General features: G+C 57.8%; 5 protein-coding genes across 5 annotated transcripts; 2 read left to right on the top strand and 3 right to left on the bottom strand.

The window, feature by feature from the left end:
• Positions 1–36: 36 nt before the first annotated feature.
• On the bottom strand, positions 37–3,709 carry P884DRAFT_301950 (uncharacterized protein; the record flags this gene model as incomplete). Its single annotated transcript, XM_069444901.1, has 4 exons — positions 37–2,380; positions 2,431–2,884; positions 2,941–3,152; positions 3,222–3,709. 4 exons carry the CDS (start codon positions 3,707–3,709, stop codon positions 37–39), a joined length of 3,498 nt encoding a protein of 1,165 aa, XP_069295162.1.
• A 1,552-nt stretch (positions 3,710–5,261) lies between these two features.
• On the top strand, positions 5,262–7,686 carry P884DRAFT_271813 (uncharacterized protein; the record flags this gene model as incomplete). The annotated part of the gene is made up of 2 exons (XM_069442470.1): positions 5,262–7,465; positions 7,524–7,686. The coding sequence occupies 2 exons, from the start codon at positions 5,262–5,264 to the stop codon at positions 7,684–7,686; spliced, it is 2,367 nt and encodes a 788-aa protein (XP_069295161.1).
• A 1,219-nt stretch (positions 7,687–8,905) lies between these two features.
• Positions 8,906–10,986, bottom strand: P884DRAFT_279629 (uncharacterized protein; the record flags this gene model as incomplete). The annotated part of the gene is made up of 3 exons (XM_069443333.1): positions 8,906–9,719; positions 9,843–10,290; positions 10,401–10,986. 3 exons carry the CDS (start codon positions 10,984–10,986, stop codon positions 8,906–8,908), a joined length of 1,848 nt encoding a protein of 615 aa, XP_069295160.1.
• Positions 10,987–12,338: 1,352 nt separating this feature from the next.
• On the top strand, positions 12,339–12,899 carry P884DRAFT_262841 (uncharacterized protein). The gene has a single exon (XM_069441697.1). The coding sequence runs from the start codon at positions 12,494–12,496 to the stop codon at positions 12,707–12,709; it is 216 nt and encodes a 71-aa protein (XP_069295159.1). The 5' UTR covers positions 12,339–12,493; the 3' UTR covers positions 12,710–12,899.
• A 370-nt stretch (positions 12,900–13,269) lies between these two features.
• Positions 13,270–15,920, bottom strand: P884DRAFT_61507 (uncharacterized protein). Its single transcript, XM_069445987.1, has 4 exons — positions 15,644–15,920; positions 14,709–15,557; positions 13,742–14,624; positions 13,270–13,624 (listed from the first exon to the last, which is right to left on the bottom strand). Exons 1-4 carry the CDS (start codon positions 15,816–15,818, stop codon positions 13,450–13,452), a joined length of 2,082 nt encoding a protein of 693 aa, XP_069295158.1. The 5' UTR covers positions 15,819–15,920; the 3' UTR covers positions 13,270–13,449.
• Positions 15,921–17,604: the final 1,684 nt, after the last annotated feature.

Here is a 17,604-nt window from a genome sequence, read left to right as displayed (position 1 = left end):
CCCCCCAAAAAAAAAAACCACCCCCCAAGTTTCTCTTCAACTCAGATCAAACCCAGCTCCGCTCGTGACAGCATACAGCAGTTTCTTCTTTAGCACTGCCGCGCTACGATACTGCGGCAGCTTCAGCAGGTTCACGCACGTGCTCGCGCTCGGCAGCCGTTCCTGGTCCGTCCCGCCGTCCCTGATGCTGAAGGGCGGGCTGAGCTGGCCGAAGCCCAGCAGCGGGGCCCGGGGCGTGCTTGTGACGTACTTGAGCACGTCCCTCCGCTCGCGGTCCTCGAGGCCGTGCATCACCTCCCAGAACATCTTGACGGTCGGGTGCTCCTCGCCGTCGTCGCCGATGGCGTACACGCCGCTGTAGACGGTGTGGCGCCGCAGGTCCTCGACGTCGATCTCGGAGCTGTCGCCGCCGACTAGCCGCTGCAGCTCGTTCTGGTTGAACATGCTCAGCCAGCCCGGGTCGATGATCATGCCCAGCCCGCGGAGGAAGGCGCGCGTCTGCGCGTAGGGCTGGACCACGAGCCGGTGGCGGGCCACGTAGCTGATGTAGAGCGGCCGGTTCTCGTTGGTCACGGGCACGCTCTCGCCGTTGGGGATGAGGTTGCGAGTTGCCGTGCGCAGGGGCTCGCCGGGGAGCGAGACCTGGTCGGTGATGGTGAAGTCGAGGTCGAGGTCGCGGACGTCGCCCGGGTAGTTCTTGAGCCTCAGCATGCCCTGGTACAGCTCCTCGTCCAGCTCGCGGAGGTCGTTGATGTTGGCGCGGTACGTGTCGCCGGCGCCGGCCGACGTGGCCCACTTGAGGAGGAAGAAGCCCGCAAAGGCGATATCGATCAGGATGCCCTCGTACAGGCATTTTCCGATGACCCTTCCAAGAAACTCGTACTGCCGGAGGCGGTAGGTGATGGCTTCGGCCCACTCTTCTGACCCTTCCGAGACCTGTGCTTCCCGGAGCGTGTTCTTTGTCTGATCCATGTCGCAGGGGTTTGGATAGTAGGAATTGTTGCTGTTGGCGACAAAGAGCCGCTCAGACGGCGCAAACGCTTCCGTCGTCACGCTCGTGAGAAACTCCTTGGTTACGCCGCCGCCGTCAATTCCGGCTTCGGGCATGCCGAACTCGTCGACAAACGTAATCTGTATTGGCTCTTTCAGCCCTTCCTGGAGATCCCAGAAGGATTCCAGAGCGTCCTGGAAGATCCTGCCGCGCTGAATTTGTGCTTGGTGGCGGCCGGTAATGTCGTTACCGGTGGAAGTGGGATCGAATGGCTCGCCGTGCTGATTGAGCACCCATAGCCTCCACCTGTCCGGATCGATGTTGCCTCCTCTCCTTCGATGCTTGTCAAGGTAGACAAACTGTCGAAAGATCTGAACGCGCATGTCAAAGGGTATGACAAATGGCATATTCCGCAAGATTTCCAACTTGGGGCCCGCAGCCGCCTTGAGAACATCCCGTGCAGCCCGTTTCCGCGCTAGTCTGATCCTCTCCATCTGCGCTTGCCGAGACAGTCTCAGGCCGCCCGACGACATAGTCACGGGCTGTTCGTCTACGTCCATGTCGTCCCCCTCTTCATCTTCGTCCTCGGCCTCGGCTTGTTCGCGCTGTCTCTGCTCCTCGAGCACAACGGCAGAAAGGAAGCCTTCCATGTCAAACTTTGACGTCATGAGCCAATGCTCGTGTGGCAGAAATTGACGTCGAGAGTCTCGCTCATAAAGCATCTTCATTGCGGTGGAGACCAGGTTCCTGAACGCCTCAAAATCGACCCCTGCGGTAAGGGTGAAAGACAAGGCATTCGCTGCCCGCTTGTTGTCGGCGCCGCTTTTTGGCCGTGAGGGGGGAGCGGACGAGCCATTCGCGTTGTTCGGCGCCGAAGATGTCGAACTAAGCAAATCGGCAGCATGATAGTACAGCGTGAAACCAAGGTGTTTGAGAAAAGTCGTCAGGCGCTTCACTTCTTGGAGGTTGAGGCCGCTGGACCGCAGACGCGTACTACTTCCCTCAGCTGGATTCGACGCGCCGAGGATGCCGAAGAAATCGTCGTCGTCGGCGAGACGGAGGACAAAGATATAGAGCTCGAGGAAAAGGAGGATCGTGCGCCACTCGCGGTCCCATGGGGTGTCTGCGTGGGAAGCAGGCTTTTGGCTCAAGATTGCGAGGGCAGCATCAGGATCGGACGCAATCCTGCCGAATATGGACGTTTTGCTGACGGCATTCCAAAAGAACCGGACGGCGGGGAGCGGCCCTTGATGGGTTGGGATGTCTGCGAGATACAGCCGCATCCGAATGTCGTCGCCAAGTGTCGGAAAGCAGTAGACCAAGGTCAAGATGTAGCCGGCAAGGAATCCGGCATCCTCCAGTTCGGCTTCGGATGTGCCTCCGTGATCCCTAGCCCGGTTAGTACGCTGAGCTCTGGATCGGGTACGGCGGGTGCTTACGAGGTAAATTTCTCGAAGAGCCCCATGATCTCTTCTCTGTCAGTCAGCGAGGCAAGCTTGTCAGAGACATAAGGTGGCAAAATGGGTTCCGGAATATCTTCCAGGTCACCAGCCTCGACCGCCGCAGGCTTCACCTCGGAGGCCGCAAATGCGGCGCGGATTTGGTTCGAAAGGGCAGACAGGAGGGAATACAGGACCCGCAAGGAGCGCGAATGTAGCACGAGGTGCTTTCTTGTCTTTTGGAGAACAATGAAGTGGGAAAGCAGCCACATGAGACCTCCCTGAGACCCGACAGTCTTGGTACCCATGCCCACGGCGGCCTGGAGCGTGTCCGAGAGAAGGTCAACGTCGATATCAGCCGCAAACGAGCCAACGTTGGACTCGAACAAGAACAGGTCGGGTTGTCTCAGGAAAGACACAGCGAACTCGTGATAAGCGGCCCGGGTAAAAGATTCTAGATGGGTCAGCTATGGCACTAAATCCAGCGAGGGAAAAAGGGTAAGCAAATACCAGGCACATGTTTCCTCGAGAGCGGTGTTCCCACCGCACTCCGAACAAGGTCCAGGAGTTGAGAGTCTGGCCCGAGACTGCGGCAATACCTCCCCAAGACCCCATACAGCCTCCCCAGCGCCGGTTGCAGCGACTGAGGCCGCAGCTTGGTCACCTCAACAATGGTTTCCAGGAGAACTTGGACCTGTGAACTCGACGTGCTTGGGTCGAGCCTGCATTACCAGGAGTCAGCACTATCGTCAACCGCACCAAACCCGAACCGAACCGAACCGCTAGCTCACCGGTCAAGAGCCGAAACCACGATCTGGGCCAGCTTGCCCAGGCGAGGTGGCTCTATGGCCCCTGATACAAACGACGAGAATCGGGTCTGCAGGAGGTCACGGGCTAGCAGGCACAGCCGTTGTTGGTCTTCAGGGTTGGAGGCTTGGTACAAGCTCAGGACCAGGCGCGTTGCCTCAGCTGTTCTCCGCTCAACGTCAGCCTGTCCGCCTGCGCTGTAGAGCAGATCGACAGCCTGCCGCCGGGACGCCCGCAAGTTCCGCCGCGACCTGTAGCCTCGCCATGTCCTCTGGATGCGCTGGGCAGCCCTCAGCCGTTCCCTCTCTTGTTGCCGCTGCAACCGTTCCGCCTGGGCCTGAGCTACTGTCTTGGAAGCGCCGGCAGCCGCGCTGGGCGTCCACGATGTGCTGGTGAAAGGGTTGATGGTTTTCTGGCCGCTGAGGTTGACGTTTCGCGTCTTGCGCGAGCTGCCGGTGAAAGTCGGGAACATGGTGGTCGTCGGCGGGGTGCAGCGAAACCCCAAGCGAGCGAGGGGCTCACGATACTGAGGGCTCGAAGCGATGGGCTCTGTTTCAGCTCGTCACGAGAATGAGCAGCCCCAAAAAAAAAAAAAAAAGTACTGATGAGGAAAAAAGGCGGGGAGGGGCAATTACTTAATCCCACGGATCTGGAAACAAAGCTCCTTAACGTTTCTGTGTTGGAATACAACAACAATGCTCGCTTCGAGAGTTGAGGATTCGGCCCAAGCGTTGCGCCACTTGGGTCTTCTGGGTGAGCGAGGCAACGGCGTCGGTTACAGGAGGTGCCCACTGTTACCCAACCAACAGCTAGAGAGCTAGTAATGTATTTCGTATTTGCGAGTTGGCAGCGCTTTAATAAAGCAACACGATGCTGGCAAGCCGACCAAACTTGTCAGGGTTGGTGCGGATTCACCGAGTACAGGACCACAAGGCTCGGGTATCTTGCGCCGCTTACGCCTGCTTCGTGCCTGGCTCAAGCTCGAAGCTCCTTCTAGATGCCACTGCCACTGATGACGGAAGTCGTCAGCAGCAGGCCGTCACTGCGGGGACCCACCGATAACACTAGCGATAAGCTAGGTACTTCTCTGTACCCCGCCACTGCCCGCCACAATCCTCCGACATGTCCAAGTGTCAAGGTGGCCAACAACGCGACAAGTCTCCTCGATAGATGAATGTTCAAGTGCTCAGTTGCCGAGAAGCGGCGACTGCGAAGGTTAAGTCCAAGTGACATAATTGGCCCAAATTTAAATCAAGAAAACTCTTTATACCATTTATAATACTCCTATGCTGTCAGAGCCAATTACAGTGCGAATGGAGCCGTCGGCATTCAGATGTAGTTGGAACGTACCGCTCGCATAATTCGATATTCTCCGCTTTGTGGGCGCAACAGACTGCCAGTGGCAGAAAAAAAAAAATCTGTCTCCGCAGGAGCCATCATGCCCTCTTCTTTCCTCTTCATCGAACGATCAAAAACCCTTTGTTACCGGATTTTTTTTTCCACAACCTTTCAGAAAAGAGTCAGATCAGTTCGGCACAACCGTCACTGGTTCTGTTCTCGTCTACTTCTTTTCTGATTCCTCATCAAAAAATCTTTCTCAAAAAAAATTGAAAAGCCTAAAAAAAATCCCGATACCTAACTATCGATCTTCAGAACAAAACCACCAAAAAGAAAAAAAAAATCAAAAAAAGCCAAATCCAATCCGCAACATCTCCTTTGGAAGACGCCCCCCCCGACCGGTTTTCCAACTGAGACCTTTCTTTCCGCCGCAAGAAAGGAAACCGAATTGAGGCGCTAACCGCAGTCCTCGTTCTTTGTCTACCGTCGCTTCTCTTGCGCACGGTATTTGCGTAGCTCCGTGGCACTTTCTGCGCTTGAGCATTCGGTGCGTCGCTTTCGATTGAACAACACTCCATTTCTGCGATCAAGGGAATCTTCGAGATCGCATACCTTCTACTGCTCCAGCCGTCGAATTCGAGACCATATCCGCTGACATATCCCCCGTTCCAGACCCAATTGTCAAAATGGCCGCTCCCGCTGCTCCTGGCGCTGTTGACCAGCTTGCCGCTGACCTCGCCAACACGAACCTCAACGGCGGCGATAACCGGGCCCCTGCCATCAATTCCAATGTGGCTTCTGGCGAGTCCCAGACTGCCGAACCCGATACGGCTGGCCCTACCCCGAGCTCCTCTGCCCCTCATCCTCAGTCTTCCGCGTCTCTCTACGTCGGCGAACTGGACCCCTCTGTGACCGAGGCCATGCTCTTTGAGCTGTTCTCCCAGATCGGTTCTGTCGCTTCGATCCGCGTCTGCCGTGACGCTGTCACTCGTCGCTCCCTCGGATATGCCTACGTCAACTATAACTCGACCGCCGATGGCGAGAAGGCTCTCGAAGAGCTGAACTACACCTTGATCAAGGGCCGCCCCTGCCGCATTATGTGGTCTCAGCGCGATCCCGCTCTGCGCAAGACCGGCCAGGGCAATGTCTTCATCAAGAACCTGGACACTGCGATTGACAACAAGGCGCTTCACGACACCTTTGCTGCTTTCGGTAACATCCTTAGCTGCAAGGTGGCCCAAGACGAGAACGGTAACTCCAAGGGGTATGGTTTCGTGCACTACGAGACCGACGAGGCCGCCGCACAGGCGATCAAGCACGTCAACGGCATGCTTCTGAACGAGAAGAAGGTCTACGTTGGCTACCACATCCCCAAGAAGGACCGCCAGAGCAAGTTCGAGGAGATGAAGGCCAACTACACCAACGTCTATGTCAAGAACATCAACCTCGAGGTCACTGAAGAGGAGTTCCGCGAGCTCTTTGCCAAGTATGGCGAGGTCACGTCGTCAACCCTCGCTCGCGACCAGGAGGGCAAGAGCCGTGGCTTCGGCTTCGTCAACTTCTCCACCCACGACAGTGCCGCCAAGGCTGTTGAGGAGCTCAACGGCAAGGAGTTCCGTGGTCAGGAGCTCTATGTCGGTCGTGCTCAGAAGAAGCACGAGCGCGAGGAGGAGCTTAGGAAATCTTACGAGGCTGCTCGCGCTGAGAAGGCCAACAAATACCAAGGCGTCAACCTGTATATCAAGAATCTGGCCGACGACATCGACGATGACAAGCTGCGCCAGATGTTCTCCGAGTTTGGCCCCATCACCTCGGCCAAGGTCATGCGCGACAACCCCCCGGATCATCACCACTCTGCGGATAAGGAGGGTAAGGACAAGGAGAACAAGAAGGAGGGCGAGCAAGAAGCCAAGAAGGAGGGCAAGGAGGAGGGCGAGAAGGACGGTGAGGCTAAGGAGGGTGAGAAGAAGACCGAAAAGAAGCCTGAACGCAAGCTGGGCAAGAGCAAGGGCTTCGGCTTCGTCTGCTTCAGCAACCCCGACGATGCGACCAAGGCCGTTGCCGAGATGAATCAGCGCATGGTTGAAGGCAAGCCGCTCTACGTCGCCCTCGCTCAGCGAAAGGACGTCCGCAAGAGTCAGCTTGAGGCTAGCATCCAGGCCCGCAACCAACTGCGCATGCAGCAAGCCGCCGCTCAGGCCGGTCTGCCGCAGCAGTACATGCAGGCCCCTATCTACTATGCTCCTGGCCAGCAGCCCAACTTCATGCCTCCCGGCGGTCGCGGCATGCCCTTCCCTCAGGCGGGTCTCGGCATGCCTGCCGTGCAGGGCGGCCGTCCAGGTCAGTTCCCGCCTTATGCTCAGCAGGGCGGTCGTGGTGGCATCCCTCCTCAGCAGATTCCCCTCTATCCTCTGGGCCAGTTCCCTCCCGGTGCCTATGGTCAGCCGACGACCAACCCGCAGTTCCTTGCTGCTATTCAGCAGGTTCAGCAGCAGGCTGCCAACCTCGGCGGACGTGGCGGGCCCGGTGGACGGGGTATGCAAGGCATGCCTGTTCCTCAGGGAATGCCTGGCGGCCCTGGCATGCCTGGCTTCCCGCCTAATGGTAGGCCTCAGAATGGCGCAATCGGTGGTCGTGGCGGCCCTAACCGCGGCGGCAACTTTGCCGCTGGCCGCGGTGGCGTGCCTCCTGCCGGTCCTCTTGGCGGTGCTGGTGAGCTTAATGCTACTTCTCTCCTGCAGTCGCAGCTCGCCGCCACCAGCAACCCCCAGCAGCAGAAGCAGATTCTTGGAGAGAATCTCTTCCCCAAGATCCAAGCCCTCCAACCAGAGCTGGCTGGCAAGATCACTGGCATGCTGCTGGAAATGGACAACAATGAGCTCGTAAATCTGTAAGTTGATGCTTGGCCGTGACGATCATGAAAGAACCCAGCCACTAACCAACAATAGGCTCGAGGACGAGGCTGCTCTTGTCGCCAAGGTTAACGAGGCCATGGCTGTCTACGACGAGTACGTCAAGTCGCAGCAGGCTGCCGGTCAAGGCCCAGCTCCCGCCCAGGGCGAGGCGGAGGCTGAGAAGCCCAAGGAGGAGAAGACCGAGGAGAAGGCTTAGGGCACTATTCGCCAGCTTCTCGCCTTTTGATGCGCTTTTTTCGGTTTTTTTTTTTTTTTTTCAGTTCTGATCGGTTGGGAAAAGTTTTGATACCAAGCTTGGAAGCAGCATGATCTATCTCCAGTCTGGTGATGCGGGCAGGATGAAGTCGGCATCGGATGGATCTGGCTATAGGAGACAAAAGCCTCTCCAGCGACGGGTTATCGCGGCATCTTGCTATGACATCGCTATGTCATGATCATGTATTTGATAGACTTGCTTATGATGGGGGGTGAGGGCCATGGTCCTGGGCGGCCGCCTCTGTGGAGTGGGCGGAGGTGTTGATGGCCGACACGGCGTTACGGTTACGAATGTCACGAGTATCCTGCCGGCTAGCTCAGTCTTGAGGGACAAAGCAGGCGAAGCAACGCACTCCTGGCAGCCCTGGTTAAGGGCATCCATGATTGCGACTGTGTCTGTCTGCGTGAATCACCAGACTCAATCCTAAACAAGGCACTAGCTAATACAAAGCTTTACATCTATCTACACGCTATCCGGTTGGCCTGTGTGTGTCGTGTAGATATCGTGACCGCTTCACCCTGCGGTCAAGCCATGCTTGCATCTCCGCATTGTATAATGACCAACTAGCCTCATGTGTAGGTGGTACGGACAGGATGTATCTACGTACATATTCATCTGATCATGGCACCTAACCTGCTCTCACAGCCAGTACTGATCCGAGGGCTGAGAATGCCGAGGACCAAGCAACTATCCGGGTGCACCTTGACGACCGCAGGGTCTCGGTACGAGTGAAGTAGAGTAGATGGAAGTAATCTGTCGCTCTTCCAGACTGTTAACCCACTTCATGCGCCAGATCCAAGAATGCGAGACTCCATATGCTCCGGTCCATCCCCCATCCCCTCATATCTGAAAGAAATAGCAGTAGCTTAGCCCAGCAAACCCTTTGAAAGCCTTCCGCTCCAAGAAGAACAAGATGGAAACAAACAACCGTCGAAACATAAGATATGACGCCTTTTTTTTTCGCCCTAGAAACCCGGAAAGAAAATAATAAAAAAGAGCACAACCCCTGAACTCCTGGTTAGTATACTCCCGTCTCTCTTGGCGCTGCTTACTCCCTTTCAAGCCTTGTGAAAGAGGGGACGGTGTGGGAAGGGAGAGAGAGAGCAGAGAAAGGGACGATACCGAAGAAAGGGCAGAGCGCTTCCTTACACCACCACTCTCAACCGCTTCCATCCTTGATGTCGGCTGTAGCAAACCGCCTCCCGCCCATGGACGCGGCGGCCGGGGAGGGGGGTAACCTGGCGGCGCCACTACCGCTGCCAGCGCTCCCGTAGAGGGTATGGAAGAGCTTGCTCTTCTGTTGCATGCGGACGTCCTCGAGGTGGGCGCCGACGACCTCGAGGCCGCGGATCTGCTCGTCGAGGGTGAGGGTGCTGCTGTTGACGCTGCGGACGAGCGGGGAGACGAGCTTGCGGCGGAGGTTCTCGAGCTGGGCCTTGAGGGTGAGCAGCTTGTGGTTGTGCTCGACCAGGATGCCCTTGTTGGCGACCGTCTTCTCGCGCACGTTGCGCAGCAGCTGCCGGTTGCGCTCGTACTTGGCCACCTCGGACGCCTTGGGCCCCAGGATGCGCGTCCAGAGCGACGAGAGCAGGTCGGCGTGCGCCTCGTCCTGCAGCGAGGCCTCGCGGATGACGGTGCGGGCCAGGTTGAGGAACTGGTGGTCGATCGCCTCGAAGAGGGCGAACAGCGCGAGCGAGTGCTGGAGCTCGGACGAGACGGCGTCCTCGAGTACCGTGAGGAACTCGTTGAAGGTGCGCTGCAGGGCCTGCTTGGTGCGCTGGGGCGTAGAGTAGCCGAAGAGGGAGGTTGCCAGGACGCCGAGCCGGGTCGGTTGGCCGGTGCGCGGGTCTTCGAGGATGCCGGCGTTGGAGAGGAGGTTATGGATGTTGTCGAAGACGGATGAGAAGGGGAGGGTCGGGAGATGCTGTACCTGGTGAAGCTCGCGGCGGGCCCAGTCCATGACGATCAGAATGCTACGTGATGGAACGCAAGGAGTTAATTCAACCAAGGACCGACCCAGTGAGTTGGAGTGAGGAGGAAAAAAAAAAAAAAGGGGGGGGGGGGGGGGGGGGGGGGGGGCAGGGCAGATGACGTACCCGTCAATGTCTCCGTCGACGTTGGCAAAGAACTTGGTGAGTTCGATGGCCAGCGTCTTGAGGCTTTCGCTGAGATCATCGAGCTCCTTGACGATGATCGGGGCCGAAGTGAGGTTACTGCTGCGGACGCTCTCGCCGAGATCCCAGACCGCGACCCCCGTGGCCTGTAGGTCGCCCACCTGCTGGATACCGTTCTCGGAGTAGTAAATCAGAGGCTCGAGCGAGCGGGCGACTCCGGCGACCTTGACTAGATCGGGGACTGGCCGCATCGCTGCCGGCTGTGAGAGCCATCGTAGCGCTGCATACGACAGTATGGCGACGATGAAGGAGAAGAACATGGAAGTCCACGACCTGGTCATAGCGTGGAACGTGGTGCGGACAAAGTTGATGGCCAACTCGATGGGTTCGGTCCGATGCTGGACCTCTGCTCGGACGGCGAAGCGGATGACTAGCGGGATGTTAGGACTTGCCAAGCCATCGTTGAAAGCAGCGTCACCGGGGAAGAGGGAAGAGGGAAGAGAGGAGAAAGAGAGGGGGGAGGCACAAGGCAGGACCTACAGTTGTCTGGGACATGTTTTGACTGGAGCGCCCCGTCCTTCAGGTCGCTCAGGGCCAAGCGGCCATCATCGTCTTCCCGCTTAATGTTCACTACCTCATCTATGAGGTGCTGCTGGGCCGGGTGGAACTCGGGCTCGGGACTGGCCCCCTTCTCGGGCGACAGGCTGCCCGTCGGTAACCTCGTCCTGATGGCCTGCGCGAGGATCGGGTCCCCCTCGTCGGCGCTTTCGTATTCCGGGCTGCTCTCTCTCGAGCGTGGCCCGTCAAGAAGGTCGTCATCGTCATCGGCCGCGTCGTCCCCCGCGTCGTACATGTTGGCGAGGCCGTCACCTCTCCGCCAGAAGCCGCTGCTGCGGTCGCCGTTGCCGAGGCGTCTCCAGGCGGGCGGACTGTAGCCACCGGCGGATGCTTCCGAGTCCGAGGCGTCCGCCTCGCTCGGGTCGTCGCTCCGGAAGCCCGAGCGGGCCGACTGGTAGCCGAACGGCAGGCGGTTCGGGTTGCGAATCGAGCGCGCGAAGTCGTCCAGTGACGCGTCGAGCTGGTCGAGCGGGCCGAGGGTCGTGGTCTCCGTCGTCGATGTCGCCATGGCGGTGGTGGTTGCTCTTGGAGGTGTTATCCGCGCTATTTGACCCCTTTCCTCCTCCGCCTCCTCTTCCTCCTTCTTTTCCTCCCCCACTTTCGTTGGTTGAGGCTAGTTTGCCGCTCTTGCCGCTGTTTCGTTTGTCGCTGCTCCGCACCAATTCTTTGCGACCCGTTTTCTCCCTCGCCTCGCCGCCTTTGCGACTGCTGTGGCTCAAGACGCCGCCGTCAAAGGGATAATACGGATAATCGGTAAGCAGAGGCGGCAGGGGCGTGTGCTCGATGTGTCGTCGTCGGGGCGGCTCCTTCTCGGACACAGTGTCGTTCCCCTCCTCCTCCTCCTCTATGATGGGCGGCGCGGGCTTGGGTTGTTGCCTGCGGCGGCTGAGCCTAAGTAGCTTGGTCCACCGGAAGGACGGTAAGGGCTGGTAGAGCAGATACAGGAAGATAAAGACCAGGGAGAGCACCAAGGAAGCGACCCAGGCACTCGGCGCAATGGTGATGCTGATGAGCGACACGTTGTTGTGGACGCTGAAGAGTGCCTGCATCCCAACAACCGGACTCTCGGGGTGAGGCCGGCCAAGGGGGGTGGTCCGTTTGCTGCGATGCGCGGGAGGGGCGGGCCGATCGGGCGGTCGGCGCGATGCCCTCTTAGGGATGGATGTGTGGTGTTGTGGTATGGGTTGCGATCTGCGGAGTGCCGGGGGGGGGGGGGAATGGGGTTGAGAATCGCCCGTTGTAGTTATTCGTACTTATTCGTACTCCGTACACAGTAAGGTAACGGTTTGATGTGTGAAGTAAACCGTAGTGTATACTCCGTACGATTGAATTAGTCGACGGTCGGCGCGATTTCACACACTGTGCTTCAGGGAACTCTCCGGACCAGCGCGGGACAGTGGAATGGTGAAATGGGTCCAGGAAGAGAGTCGCATGCCACCGGCGATTTTCTTGTGGCGCACTTCTTCGGAAGCGAACGAGTACTGATGAGCTGGTTGCATGGCGTTGCAGTGGAAAGAGGCCGGTCGCATCCAGCTCTCTCAGGTTGCGACCGAACGACGACGACTGCAGGACCAGGGAACGGCCCTCGAAAAAGGGAATGGCTGGGAAGCTGTCCCAAGGCCGCCCCACCTCACGCCGGCACTCGCCCCGTGGCCAACCATCCAACGCCCACCTCACTCCACCCCCGCCTGTCCCTTGCCAAGAGCGGGGCGGCAAGAAACATGGCGATCCCCACTCCACCTGCCGAGTCCTCTGTTTCGATTCGTCAACGAGTATCGAGACGATGCGGCTTTTGCACTCGTGTGACGTGACCGCCGTCCAGAACCTACACAGTATGTTGGTCTCTGCTCGTCCGAACGTTGCAGCTCAGAAAGGTCCAAAAGGCCGGATGGAAGAGATACTCCGTACTTGACGCAGCATTGTATGATGTATTGGCGTAGGCGGAAGGGGCAATCCGCTGGGAGTCCATCATCGCCCCGCATTCTGGGCTGAGGGCTCGGGAAACCGGTGGGTTCATGCCCATGGGACGCAGGAACGAGGAACGAGGAACGTTGAGGCACAAAAGGGAGAAGGACACATCGACCTTGGAGCAGGTGATTTTGACCCACCGGGTGTCTCAGGTCCGAGTAACAAGTTGGAGAAACGGTGGGTTTGCTGGACATTCAGAGTTCACTTATCCCAACGGTTGCATGGGAAGTTATCGCGGGGGACTTTCAAACGAGGAGGGATAAAATAAACAGACCAAAGACCGTGGTAATCTCCTTAGGAGAGGCTTCATCGCCTTGGGTTCAACCAAAATTCTCTGGGACGCGGATGGTTGCGCTCGCGGTTCTGGGTTGGAGTTACTGTGTGTTGAATGTGTGCAATTCATAGTTCAATCAGATCATGAAATACTTGGGGAACTGCAGGTCTAAAACGGGGCTGCGGCTGCCCAAGAAGAAAACTGGAAGCCCACTGATCTCTCTGTGTTCTTGCGAGTACAACTTGCCTTAGGCCTTGCTTTGGTTATCAACAACATCTGCGTGCGTACTGCGTAGGTTGCTCCTACCAGACCGCCGTCAGCAACCAGAGAGCCTTGTCTCTTCTTGAATGTGTCTCTATTGATCACCATGCCATCATTAACCCGGTCTGGTTCGCTGTTGTAGTAGTCGTCAAGCGATAAAAGCACACCACCTCCTTCCTCTTCAAGTACGATCAGATCACCCGACCCAAGCCAGAAAATGATGGAAGTGGAACGGGAAAAAAAACGGAATAATACACTGCAATCCGCAAATTCCGACCATACCGAAAGTTGAATGCACCAAGTAACCCCATCGCCAGTACACCGATGCCCCGTCTTTCCCAGTATCACACCTGTGCTGTCCCCTAGCCTCTCTCGATTTCTTTTTCATCGCCGTTCTTGCACCCCGACCATTCAAGCCCGGTAAGAAGAAGCCGGTGGCAGCTCCCATCGCGCTTTCACATCCATATTTCAATCGATCTTGGCGTTCGCTAGGCTCCTCGCTGTCGGGTTGTTGATGTTGTTGATCTGGTTCGTCGAAGGGAGATGCTTGTACTTGCTCTGTTTCCTTAACCGTTTCCTTGCCACCATGACGGGCACCGAGCTCTTGGTGACGAGGTAGTTGGAGAAAGATCCTAATATGACCCTAGATAGGCCCCGTTAGCACCATTTTTTATTTTATTTTTATTTTATTTTATTTTATTTATTTTTTTTTTTTTTTTTTTTTGCTCCAGCCGTCAAAGAAGAGAAAGAAAGAACGTACCCCTTCAGAGCACTCCTGCCGCGGCTCCCCAGGATCACGAGTGTCGGGTTGACCAGGTCGATGACCTCGGTGATGAGGTGCTTTGGGCTCTTGCAGTGCAGCACCTCGACGATGACGCGCACCTGCAGGCGCGTCTTGCGCAGCAGCTTGGTGACCTTCTCGCTGATGGTCTGGACCGTCCTGTAGCGGTCTTCCTCGGCCTTGGTGCGCTCCCTCCCGATCGACGGCGTGGGTGACGCGCTCGAGGTGCCCGTCGTCCCTCCCGCCGCGGCAGAACCGGGCCCCCGCTGGTTGTGCAAGGGCAGGACGGTGCCGCTGCCCGTGACGGGCGTCTTGCTGGACGCTACCGTGTTGATGGCGGCCGCCTGCTCCTTCATGGCCTTGGGTTCGTCGGGCACCTGCGCGTTGTCGCCGGCGCCGATGCCCGTTTCCTCGTCGACGCAGTAGATGGCCAGGAGGGTGTCGCCGTCGCGGAGGACGGTGCCGATGGCCCATTCCAGAGCGTGCGTCGACTCGTCGCTCAGGTCCGTGGCTACCAGGTACTTCCGCGGCGGTCGGTGCTCCTCTTCGGCTTCCTGGACGAGCTTGGAGTACTCGCCTCGGGTGATGATCTGGATGGTCCGGTGCGCCTCGGGGGTTTCCATGATCTGTGTCATGGCGAACGATAGCTTCTGCGCTCTCTTGATGTCGGATAGGTCCGCCTCCGTGTCCGAGTCCAGGGGCGTGTTGATCCCGCTCCCGGGCGGGTCATCGAAGCTGGTGTTGGGGTGGATGACTGGTTTACTGTGCTTCACACGTTCGCCCGACGGGTTCGTCACCGTAATCTCCGGCTCGTCCAGGAGTGATCGGTACTGGTATGGCTGCTGAGATGCCACTTGGATGCCTATATATATAAATTTTTTTTTTCCAGCGCGATTAGCCGTCTTTATCGTGCCATGATGCCTTGGTCCCGCCCGTAAAAACCTACGTTCTTCCTCGGCTGCGGCCAACAGACTCTTGACCTCCCGCCGGGTACCCTCGGTTTTGGGGGTCGCTTCCGGCCGAGCGGCCTTCCTCCCCCGCTGCCCCTCCTCGCCGGATGAGCTCCCGTTGTCTTCGCTGCTATCTTCGACAAGCAATTCGCCATCCGGGCTCAGGTAGTCCTTGGCTAGCCTACCGGTTCCGGCCGTGTAGTTGGAGCTCCTGCGTCTCCCTAGCTCCGACAGACTCCCCCCGGACCGTGCCAAAGCGGCGTCGGATAGACGGCGGTAGGCGTTGGTATAGTCGGTAATCTCGGGGTCATTGAGCACCGCTCGGCCGGCGGGACTCAGGTTGCGGAGTAGAGGACCACGGGGGGAGTGCGAGCGCATGCCCAGGCGGCTTGTGGGCGACTTTGACTTGCTACCCAGGCGCATTGACGGCCCGGTTGCGGACAGATGGCGTCCCCGGTCGCCCGGAAGCATGAGGCCAGGGACGTCGTTGCCCCTCATGATCTCGGACATTGCGCTGGACCGCTTGCCGCCCTGCGTGACTCGCTTCGGCAGAGCCTGGCCTACGTTGTTGGTGATGATGCCAGAGAACTGGTACTCGGAAGTCGGATCAGGCCGAGCCGGCGCTAGCCTCGGACCAAACTCGGCAGGCCTGGGTTTGACAGAGGCGTCGGACATGCTCCTTGGGTGGCCGCCGGCGGCAGCATTGGCGCGCGCACTCGAGTCGGTGGGGGATGAGGGCGTGCTCAGGACCTGCTTCGCGGCAGACGATGGGCCGTCGACGTCGAGCATGCTCCGGATCTGCTGCGGGCGGGGGCTATCCACATCTAGCATACTCCTCACGGGGGCTACACACGAAGCTTCTGTCTTAGTACTGGGACTCTTTTTCGGGAGGTTGCAGAGTGCAGGCGCGTGGGAGGGGAAGGGTCATCACCAATATCGAGCATGCTGCGGACGGGAGAGCGCGGGGTGTAGGGAGACGGAGAGCGCCCGTCCAGCGACGGGGGAGCTTTGGGCCGCGAGCTCGACGACCCCTCCAAAAGCGCGAGCACCTCCTTTCGCTCCTCGTCGAGCATCGCCTCCATTGACATTGCTGGTCGCTTTTCCATGGTGGGCAGCGTTCCGATCCGGGACGCCGTAGCTGGCTGCTCTGTGTGGGGGAGGGGGAGGGAGAGAGAGAGAGAGAGAGAGAGAGAGAGTGTGCGTGTGTGTGTAGGGATATGTGTATTCTAAGAATGGCCGTTTTGGTGAGTTGCGCAGTGCGTGTGTGAGGGACGGCGCGGCGGCGGCCGGGGAGGGGTTTGAGTTTGTGTGTCAACCAACAGGAGGCCGGCAAAGTACGAGATAAGGGCCCCGGCTGCTTGACGTTGCACGGTCGTCAACGGGGTAGGAAATAATAAGGCTGGCGTGAGAAGGGAGTTGGTTGGCGAAGTCGCATCTCGTTTTTGCAACGAGGCGAACCCTACGGTCTTTGTCGGCTCTCAGGTTCATAGCGGGGCCTTCAGCCCAGCTCTTTTCCTTCCGCCTCAAACGCCCAAGTCCAGAAGGATACCTAGCGCTTGCCAAGATGTGTGGTCCTACTACGTAGAGGACGCAGAGTCTGGGCTCCGTTTCGCCAAGAGGGACTAAGACACCGCCTGCGAGGTCAGCAGGGTTCAGAGTCTTGGAATTGCAGCACTGCCGTCCGCTCCTCTTGAGTTGGCAGTAGGGTGGGGGCTTAAGAGGCGAGCGCGAGTTCTTTGCGACTGTGCAAATTATTGGTGGCTCGAGACGCGAAGATTATCGCTCGATATCTCGACAAAACACGGCATGGAAACAAACCCTTGCACACCATGCAGAGTCTCGGGTGTTGGAATCGGCGGATTTCTCCATGCGCATACGGAGCTACACCTCACTCCAAGCACCTAGCAGAGCACCTGCCGCCGCATGACGTGCGGGGGGTGGGGGACTGGAGGACCCAGGCCCTTCTGGGCTTTCGAAGGTGGGCCTTGCCTGGGGAGCTTTTGTAAGGTAGTATCCATACAACACCTGTGTGCTCCTTCACACACTGCCGAAACCACCTGCCTGCCTTACGTAGTACACTACACAAGAATACGCTACAGTACCCACCGAAATGAATAGTAGTAATCCGTACATACGGACTTGCATAATCGTGGACAGCAGCCGACCTCGAAGCTACAAAAAATCCAGGATGTGTGGATCAGTCGCCGAGAACAACAACAGCTACTTTCTTTCATCTGAGGGTTTGCTCTCGTGTATGAAGAACTGTGCAGGATAGCTTCTCTGCTCTATGTCCCCTTCCCGGCCACTAGAACGACATTCCAATCCTGGAATCTGAGGGCTAGGTCGAATCAAACGGTTGTCTCGGTAAGAACCGACGGCGATCTGACCGTGATCGACGAAAAAAATGCCGGCTGGAAAAAGAAATGGTAACCAGCTTCTCACCCGAAAATGGGTGCAATTCTGGCAGAATCCTTTGCAAGTCTCTTCTACCCGCGCACGCTCTCATAGTAGCGATGCGCGTGCAGCATGCTGTTTGACTCTAGGGACAACACAGCACAGCCGCGCTCGGCAAGAGTCGGCTCACGTTCAATCAGTGAGGCAGCCCATCAGACAACGGATTGAGCCCAAGACTTCCCGGAAGCTACTGCGTGCAATGCGTCCATGTGTTATGTTGTGTGTCAATGTGTCACGACACATGCAAAAGTCGGAGAGCGTTGGGTTGAGGATGCCGATTACAAGGTGCAAAAGGGTAGTTAATCCATACAAATAATGTACAGTACAGGACGTTGACGGCCACCACAAGCAAGAGAGAAATGAACCATAACGGCGCTCTCTTTTTGCGGGACAGCTCCATGGCAGCTCCCATAACACCACGCCAAACAATGCCATCTT

Source organism: Thermothelomyces heterothallicus (assembly GCF_042370625.1).
Source record: "Thermothelomyces heterothallicus CBS 202.75 unplaced genomic scaffold P884_scaffold_23, whole genome shotgun sequence".
Lineage (NCBI taxonomy): Eukaryota > Fungi > Ascomycota > Sordariomycetes > Sordariales > Chaetomiaceae > Thermothelomyces > Thermothelomyces heterothallicus.
This window is presented reverse-complemented; position numbering and strand designations above follow the sequence as displayed.